This window comes from Condylura cristata, unplaced genomic scaffold, assembly GCF_000260355.1.
Source record: "Condylura cristata isolate star-nosed mole 26May11 unplaced genomic scaffold, ConCri1.0 scaffold00027, whole genome shotgun sequence".
Taxonomy (NCBI): Eukaryota; Metazoa; Chordata; class Mammalia; order Eulipotyphla; family Talpidae; genus Condylura; species Condylura cristata.
The window spans coordinates 11,082,642-11,092,477 of NW_004567128.1; the positions used below are offsets into that span (position 1 = coordinate 11,082,642).

The window sequence follows — 9,836 nt, forward strand, 5'->3', positions numbered from 1 at the left end:
CTCAATATCACTCACAGGGAAACCAAATGAAACCACACTGAGTTGTCACCTCACCCCTGTTAGATGGCTACCATCAAAAAGATAAAATGTAACAGGTGTTGGCCAGGATGTGGAGGAGGAGAACCCCAGGGCACAGTTGGTGGGAAGGCAAATTGGTGCAGCCCATATGGAAGATGTAAAATACTGTGAAGGTTGCTGAAAAGATTAAAAATCAAGCTACCCTACGAGCCAGCAATTCCACTTCTGGAGATTTATCTGAAAGAAAGATAGAAAACCCCGACTCTAAATTAGATGGCCATGCCCAAGTTCACTACAGCATTATTTACAACCAAGGCACCAATACAATGTAAGTGTCTGTCCGTGAATGAATGGCTATAGAATGTGGTGTCTATACAATGGCATATTATTCAGTCATTTTAAAAAGGAAGTTTTGTTATTTGTGACCACAGGGATGGACCTTGAGGATACTTTGCTAAGTGAAATCAATCAAAAAGACACTGTGTGTTCTCACTCAGATGTGGGGGTGAGGGACCCAAAAATACAAAGCAAAAACATGAGCTGATAGGTGGATACAGAGATAGATTGCGGGCTGCAGAAACAGAGGACCGGAAGTAAAGAGAATTGGGCCAAGGGCATCAAAAAGCATAAACTTCAGGCCTCCCTAGCGGCACCAGGGGTTAAGTCTCAGCACTGTGAAGCTATCAGCAGCCACCACAGCGTCGGCCAGGAAGCTGACCCACATGGCGCAACTGGGTATTTCAGTAGATCCACCAGCTATATTCCCCACTCTGTCTCTGGTGAAACCTCTCATCGCCCTACGACTCCAGGCCTACACCCCTGCCCTTGTACATATAAATAAATAAATCTTAATTATAAAGAAAAGCATAAACTTCCAGTTACATAATAAAGAAATCCTGGGCCCTCCCTGGTGGCGTGACAGGTTAAAAGCACAGCACTATGGATCTTCTGCAGCCACTGCAGCATGAGTTGGATCCCCGGCCAGGGAGCTGACCCACAAGGTGAGCCAGACCTCTCCTGACCCGCCCACTGCTCCCCTCAGCAGTGCATTTCACTCTACCTGTTCTGCTCCCCACACTGTTTCTGGGGAATCCTCTCACTCCTGCACCTGTGGCCTGTACCCCAGTTCTTACATGCACAAATAAAAAAAAAAAAATGTTCTAATAAATAAATAAATAAGTCCTGGGGATGTCCAGCATGGTGACTACAGTTAATAATGCTATATAGCATACCAGAAAGTTGCTAAGAGAATGAATTTTAAAAGTTCTCATCACGAGAAAAAATACTCTAAGTGTATATGATGACGAATGTTGACGAGGCTTATTGAAGTGATCACTTCACAACATAGACATGTATGAAATCCTTGTGGGTATACCTGACATTAGTATGTTAGTATGTGTCAATTAGATCTCAATTAAAACAAAGTGCAAAGAGAGGAGACTTTCTCTTCTATGGCCAGTTCAGCTTTGCTCCATTTCACTCCTTCTGCATTGAGTCACCACAGAGCTACTTCAGAATGTGCCGCCACCTTATTGGAACTTGATTCTCAGGGTGTAACCTGGTGGCGAGGCAAAGTTCAGGTACCCACTGAGCTTGAGGCCGGCTCAAAGCATCAGACCACACTCTCTGATCCCATTTCCAGAGGAAGAGCTCCTTCTCTTGTCCCAAAGTTTCACACATGCACTCACAAGGTATTTGCTGAGCACATAGTGCTCCTCTAGGTACTGACAAAACAGCTGTGAGCGTGGCCGTCACAGCTGCCGTGTCTACTGCCCACATACCTTCCACTCTGCAGTTCCAAAGACGAGGGCGTTTCCACAGAACCGCACGGCCAGCCCGGCCCTTACTCTACAGGCCAGCCCCAACGGTGTGCCGAGCAGGGGTTTGAGGTGGAAGGGACTTAGGGTCACATCTTAGCTCCCCCCAGTCAACTAGGGCATTTGACAGGTAATTTTTTCAGTACTCAAGGTCTCACTTGCCTCATCTGTGGAAAGGATGCAGCCATCCTTTTGCAAGGACTATGTAAAGGCATGGGATCCAGCACCTAGCACTTCCCTTTCCTGTCCCTGAAACAGGAGGGTCCTTTTACGCTGGGGCTGAAGCTCATGCTTTAACGTTAAGTCAAGCTTGGTCTCTTCATAGCCACAGAGGCTTGCGCTGCATCCTTTCCGTTTACTGATGGGTCAGCTTTTCTCACGGTATGGCCTGTAGACCACCGGCTTCACAGTCAGCTGAACTCTTTGTTAAAGATGCAGATGCCAAAACTCTAAACATAATACTCTTCAATCTCATTTAAGCTAATCCACATCTAGTCACAACCCATTTTGATCCTACTGAATCTAACCTATACTTCCTATTTCTAAATGAACATTTAACTCTAAATTAACAAGGTGGTAGACAAAGACTAGAAAACCACCTCTGATACTACAAATTTTTTTTTTTAATGTAGCCTAGAGATGGGGTAGGGAAGAGCAAGCAGGAAACCTACCAAATCCACCAGGTGCTCTCTTGTACACACACGCTCACAATTCTGGTAGCAACTGGTTTAGCAGCTCTGGACATTTTCGAAGCTGCTTCTCACCATTTTCAAAAGAAGATCACCCCCCAAAACTTACTAACTTTACCCCCTCTTCTCCTCCCTTCACTCTCTTGAAGGCTACTTTTAAAGAGGAAGCAGAGTGCCATGGCTGTGAGATTAAGCGCCAACACTAACAGACTTGAGATCTTATTCCAGCTTTACACTTACACAGTTTCTCAAAGTGTGGTCCTCAGAGGCAGCACTGTCTGGGAACTAGTTAGAGATGCCAATTATAGGCCCCACCCCGGTGGGACTGAACGAGAAACTCTGGAGATGGGTCCCAACCATCTCCAAGCCCTCCAGGTGATTCGGAAGCCCAGGTGTGAGAACCTTTCCAAGTCCGGTGACCTTGGGTAGATTCCCAGCTTCTCTCACTTGTGAAATACTGGCCTTCTACCCCCAAATCAAACACAGTGCTGTATACCAGCACCATCTTAATAAAAAACGCTATTCAAAAAAATAAAATCTTTTGGCATGGTACTTAGAGGATAGGTCTAAAAAGGACAAAACAGGGTCCTCCCTGGTGGCGCAGTGGGTTAAAGCACAACACTATGAAGCTAAAACCACGTCAGCGTGAGTTCGATCCTCGACCAGGGAGGTGACATGGCTCAGCAGACCTCCCCTGACCCGCCCACTGCTCCCCTCAGCAGTGTACTTCATCGATCAGCCTGTTCTGCTCCCCACTCTGTCTCCGGTGAATCCTCTCACTGCCCCTGCACCTCTGGCCTGTCCCCCAGTTCTGTATGTACAAATAAATAAATCTTTTTTAAAAAGTACAAAATAAATAAATAAAAGTGATAACCCCATAGTGAGACCCAATGACAGGATAAAAACCCAGAACTTAATACAGTGTATTCCCTTACTAAATACCTACTATTGTTACTATCAAACAAACAGTCCTTGGCCCCATGGAGTCTATTAAATTTGAAATGTTTGGAGTTTCTGTGATGGTGAATGGAAACCATCAGGTTATGAACCATCACAAATGGTGTGGAGCTTACCTGCTGAAGTAGTCTTATTTTTGACTCCATCCAGCTGGAATGCCATCAGTCTCTGTCTCTTACTCCTACACAAGCTCTATTCCATACCCAGAATACCCTTCTGCTATGTACCCACACTCTTCACATCTTACTTCTGCCCCAAAAGATCAGCTCAGGTCTGCTACCAGGTCTCACCTGGCTACTCGGTTCAAATGAAACTGGCGGTACCGCCTGTGTTGCAAGGCTATTCCCTAAACACGCGTGTGCATCCCACCGGTGGGCTTTATGTCCTATTTAGTTGTTTTGTCTCTTTCGTGATAGTGAAAGTGCCAGGGAAACAGAGCTGGCATCTTCTGGTTCTTCCATCTCTTCCTTCGCCCACCTTCAAGCACACACTAAAGGGTGAGTGAATGAACAAACTTCCAGAGCAGCGCTCAGGCTCTTGAATGCAAGGCACACTTGGACCAAAGTTGTTTAAACAGACTTTCAAGAATAATTATAATTATAGTAGCTTAGGTGTGTAGGAGGCATCACAGTTCAAAAAATGCTTTGGTATTTTTAACTGAATCAAGTTGTCCCCAAAACTTTATGAAGCAGGTATCACTGCCCCCATTTGGCACCAGGCAATAGACCCAGAGCTTGTTGGTGATCGTCTGAGGCAGCGCAGAGGCGGGGCCTCAAGGCTGTATTAGGCCACTGCAGCTTTTACTAGGCAACTTGGGTTGGTCTAGGTGATCACTGTTGGGATTTATCCTTTTAACATCACCTCTACACTCAACTCTCTGAAGGCGAGTGCTGCCTCAATAATAATGGGCCTTCTGCTTCTTTAGATGTCAAGACAGGGCCCATTCAGAAAACAAGAAGTATGGCCTCACCTGGTGTTCCCAAGCGGGCCTGAGCAATGGTCAGTTTCTCATGGGGTGCTTGGCACTGGCAGCTGCTTTCATCTGCAAATGGGGCAGGTGCAGTCAGGGTCTAGAAGGGAAAGAGAGAAAGGGGAGACAGTCTGGCAAAGTCCTTTGGCACTAACTTACCCTGCGGTTTTATTCCTGTTGGCTACGCAGGTTTGACTAGGAAGAAGACTACATCCGCTGAGTCTTTCAAGAAATTCAGTCCTGTTAGAAATAAAAGCAGGCAGGGACATTTGACACTGAAACGGGTTTTTGACGGCTGCTTCAGAAGAAACAAGGGCTCTTCCCCATCGACTCTGTGCCAGGCACTGTGTGGGGACCCGAAGAGGTCATTTCTGTTAAACTGCACAAGCCCTCCAATGGCTAGGGCAGTGAGCAGTGGCCAAGCATGGCGTCCATCTCTACACAGGATGATGTTATTTCTGTATTACAGAAAAGGAAACTGAGGCTCCTCAGGATTAAGACACATGCTAAGTCACGCCCTTGGAAATGCATAATGCTCAGCTTTGAACATTTCAGAACCAGTGAGGGAAGACTTGAAACATTCACACTTACCCACACCCCGGGGTACTCGGCAGGAAGGAATGTCATACTCAGAGACGTGGCAGACACCTGTATTTCACACACCGACCTGACCAATCACAAACTCTGACATCTCTTCAGGCCAAAGGCCAAAAGCGGTTGTTGCCGGCGCCCTGGGCGGGCCTGAAAGCACCGCATTTCTGGCGGGCTGCAGATAACTGCTCCTGTGGTGGCTCCAACAGCCACAAGGGCTGGAGGCCCCGCCCCAGGCAGCCTGGGCTGGGGCTCTGGGGAGCGCTGAGAGATGCAGTCACTTGGAAACCTGCCCAGGAAGTGGCTCTGCATTTTTAGTCAGCCTCTTAAAATGAAAACCTTACTCTCTCCAGAAAGAGGAAGGCAAAACGAACAGAATTTTTGTAACGAGGGCAAACACAGCAGAGTTGTCCACTGCAGTCTCTGAACAATGCCACTGCCGTGGTCATCACTACATCATCTCTGGTGTTTTTAAAGCTCGACTTGACGAGTCACTGTAAACATTACTCATCCTGCTACCGGACTGGTTTTCTTAAATAGCACATTTTGACACAGGTGCTCCTCAACTTGGGAAGATGCAACTCAAGAACGACCCACACATTTGAAGAGGGGCTGTGACCCACTTCTGTCCTCCCTTTATTCCTTCACTTACTCATTTAGCTACCTGGCAGGCGCAGTCTTGGAAGAGTGGGTAGAAGTAGGGGTAAGACCAGACTCACTGGAGGAACAACATTGACTTCCACTCCCAAGAAGGGATCCTTACCCTGCCCCCATCCCTCGCCCCTGAAGCACCTTCTCCCCTCAGGAAGCTGGTTTCCCCGCCCACAGCTGTTTGGAGACCTCCCACTTGCCTGGCATTTTCTGAACCTTGCTCCCCTGTTCAGGGCTCTGCAAGCAGACCAAGACCTGGATTCTGGGAACACGAGTCCACCAGTGGTTCTTTTTCAAGGTCACACTAAGGTGACCTTGTGGGCCGTGATGGGTCGGGATGGTATGTATAGTGTGGCAACAGGGTGCAGCGACGAGAACAGATGCCAAGTTTTCAAACCCCCTTTCCAGCTTTACAGGCTGTGTATTTCCACATGGCTCTTACAGTTGGAAGAGCAGACACTACAGGTAACCTAAGAGATGAAGGATTCTGTTAAGGCTATACTGGCCCAGAGACTGCAGGGGAAAGAAGGATGAATCTAGCCCCAGAGTGGCCCCAACTTGGTTATTCTCTGCCAGGATTCTTTTTTTTTTTTTAAATATTTATTTAGTTATGCATACAGAATTGGGGTACAGGCCCGAGGTGCAGTGGGTGAGAAGATTCACCAGAGACAGAGTGGGGAGGAAAACAAGTAGATCTACCGAAATAGACTGCTGAAGGGAGCAATGGGCCAGTTTGTGCACCATGTGGGTCACCTCCCTGCCTGGGGCTCGAACTCATGCTGCGGTGGCTGCAATAGCTTCACAGTGCTGTGCTTTAACCCATGGCACCACCAGGGAGGTCCTGTCCAGGAATCTTTCTGTTCCACCTCTATTTACTACAGTAACGTCTCCACTCAAGTCCGCCTCCCCCATAAACTTGAACTTGAATGTCGCCCATCAAGGCCTCCCTTCCCAATGGTCATTCAGCAACCTTTAATTAAGCCTTTCAGGCCCAGCTCCTGCCCCTACCAACTTATGGCTTTTTCTCATTATTCCCAATTCAAATTCCTAAGGGAGAATCAGATGGGCCAACCTCATCTTTTCAAACCAGGCCACAGCCAGGATTGGCGGGCACTGATACCCACCAGTTGCGCTGGTGAGAAAGGGAAAGTAGAAAGGGAGGCGATGGGTGGCCTTTTGCTGTCCTTGAACAGGAGCTGCTATTGGAACAGGAAATGTATTTGACTTTCTGTGCTAAGAGGAAGGTCTTTCACTTAGTTGAATCCAGTTTCACCTGTAAAATGAAAAACTACCTTGCAGGGTTTCTATGAGAAATAATACATGTAAACTATTGGGCACTCAATAAATTGTGGTAATCACTGCTATTAGTGTCTGTTATTATATATCATAACACTATAATAAGCATACTATATACTATGATATAATAAGATCATAATAATGTGCTCTTAGAGCTTTAGGATGGAGGGACCTTATAAAAGGACAGACTGGACTTCATAATAGTTAGAGAAAGGAGGGGGGAAACAATTAATGGGGAAAAAAACAAAACTAAGTGATCATATTTTACCCAGACTTAGTAAAAGAGATCAAATGAGTTACATGCAAACACGAGCAAGCCTGAGCTTAGACTTGTTTGCTAGCTCATGTCATATGTTATAGATGACATAAGAGGTTTGGAGAACAGGTAAGTAGAGAGGAAGAGGAAGAAAGGAAGGGGCAAGGCTGTAGCGCAGTAATCGGCAAAGGCAGGCAGCCCTTCCACAACGGGAGATGGCATTGGTTTGAAAGGGCTTATTCAGTCTTCAATGACTTTATTGTGGGAAAGCTCTACCCTTTTCAACATACAAATCATAGGGCCCTCCCTGGTGGCTCAACAGGTTAAAAGCGCAGCACTGTGAAGCCACTGCAGCATGAATTTGATCCCTGGCCAGGGGTGTGACCCACATGGCGCAGCACACCTCTCCTGTCTTGCTGGCTGTTCCCTTCAGCACTGTATTTCAAGTCAGTCTACCTGTTCTGTTCCCCACTCTGTCTCTGGTGAATCCCCTCACCCCCTGTACATCTGGCCTATACCCCAGTTCTTGTATTCATAACAATATTTTTTACAAGCTATTTGATACTATGTAAAATATACGCTGTAAACATTACATGGGCACAAAAACTGGTCAGTAGAATCTGTACTTCCACAATGTACGTCCCTGAACGCCAAGTGGACCAACCAGACAGCAAGCTAAGGAAGCGATCAGAATACAACATAGCACTGCTGATGATGCCCACCAAGCCCAGAGTGCTTGTTTAAGCTAAGCTACTCTAACTACAGAGGGGTTATCTAGTCAGGTGGGCCTAAGTTCAAATCCTAGCTCCAATATTTATTATCATTTGATTTTTAGAAAATGACTGGTTCCTTTTTTCAGAAAGATGGCACTAAAAACAAAGAAAGCAGCCCCCACATTTCCCAAAGCCAAAGTCAAACAAAGCTTTGACAGCCAAGAAAGCAGTGCTAGAAAGCATCTAACGCTAGATGGATCCACACGTCACCCACCTTCAGCAGCTCAAGACACTACGGCTCTGAAGGAGCCCAAATATCCTGAGAGGGGCACCCCCGGAGAGCAAGCTCAACCCTGTACCATCGGCAAGTTCCCGGAACCACAGAGACAGCCAGCAGAGCGAACACAGCGCACATCTGTGTTCCCATGGATGTCAAAGCGGTGACACAGCTCTGTGGCACTGGCACGGCCATAGTCAATGCCCTAATCAGACCCGGGGGTGACGAAACGCTGCTGTCTGACTGGCTCCTGATGATGACGCTTTGGATGTTGCTGACAAAATGGGATCCTCTACACTGAGCCCACCTGGTTACTTCTAAATATAATTATTTTTACCACACACAGAGAGACACAAAATGGTGGCTCTTAACCTCTCTAACCTCTCTGAAGAATAAAAGCAATATGTGATTAGTATCTTCCTTTTATCACTCCAGAATCCACTCGCTTGCTACCCTCCTCTGGCCTTCTCTGCATGGCTTCCTGTGTGGACTGTTTGAATGGGCTCCCAGTTGGGCTGGGTCCATGGGAAACAGACAACACACTAGAGCAGGACAAGAAAGAGCGCAGGGTGTTTGTCTCCCTGAAATCCCTAGAAGAAGTAGTGCATTCGCTCTGTCCCCAAATGCACAGCTCCTGTGCGAAGGCCATCTCTATAGAGCATTCCACAAGGTTCTGGTAACCACATTCTCCCCTTGTCCCTTCATGCCTGGGGTGCCCACTTTCCAGTGTTTCTAAGATGCTTACTATCCCTTGAGGTTTTCCTGAACCCTGCCCACACCTCGGTGAAGAACCCCTTTCTGAACTCACTTCAAATTTCCCCTTTCAAGAGTCTGTTCTAGACAGGGTCTGACTGCTGCAGTGTATACAGCAGCGTGATGCCTGGCTCAGTAAGTGTGTTAGCGAGCAAATGTTGATGAGTCATGTTGCAAGCACAGAGATTAATTGAAAAGTGAAGTACTCATAGTTAATAAAGTCATCACCATCTCAAGAATGTCTTCCAGTAGGAAAGAATTCTTCCACAATAGAACATTTTCATCCAAATCCACAGAAGAAGCAAGCAAGAACAGGACTGCAGACCGAATCTACTTCTCCACACAGGCCTTTTGCCTCATGACTCAAGAGCTTCAGAACTGCAATTCAGAATTATAACAAGATGTCACAGTCATATCCTCAGTCTCACACTGGAAGGTCCATCACTGAATGTACTTTTTTAAAGCCTGATTTTATCTGACATCAGAATAGTAATGTCTTTGGAAGACAGCAAGGCAAGAAAGAGCAGGTCTTTTAGCTGACCACAGGTAGACCCAAGATACCAGCGGCCCTGGATTCCTGGACCATGTCATTAATTATGTACAATCTCAGATGAGATGAGGCAGCTGGTGCAAAGCTTCGACAGATGCCAATGGCGTAAAAGGGAAGCAGGCATGGGACATGGCTCAGACCCAAACAAGATTCATTTTTTCACTTAGCTAAGTATGGTCATGCACATGCATTAAAGTGACAGGCTCCATTAAAAACAGTCAGGCGAGGCCCTCCCTGGTGGCACAGCAGGTTAAAGCACTGCACTGAGAAGCTTAAGACACCTCCGCATGAGTTCGAT

At 46.7% G+C, this 9,836-nt stretch overlaps 1 protein-coding gene across 4 annotated transcripts in view; it reads right to left on the bottom strand.

Annotated features, from left to right (window-relative positions):
* The window catches only part of PCYT1B (phosphate cytidylyltransferase 1, choline, beta), an 83,716-nt gene that overhangs the window by 56,396 nt on the left and 17,484 nt on the right, over positions 1–9,836 (bottom strand). For 3 of the 4 annotated variants that reach the window (XM_004689924.2, XM_012730348.1, XM_012730349.1), the window contains exon 2: positions 4,452–4,551. In XM_004689924.2, the coding sequence (XP_004689981.1) occupies positions 4,452–4,551 (100 nt within the window). Of the gene's footprint in view, positions 1–4,451; positions 4,552–5,042; positions 5,191–9,836 lie in introns of those variants that run through there. The other variant, XM_012730347.1, reaches the window with a different exon arrangement.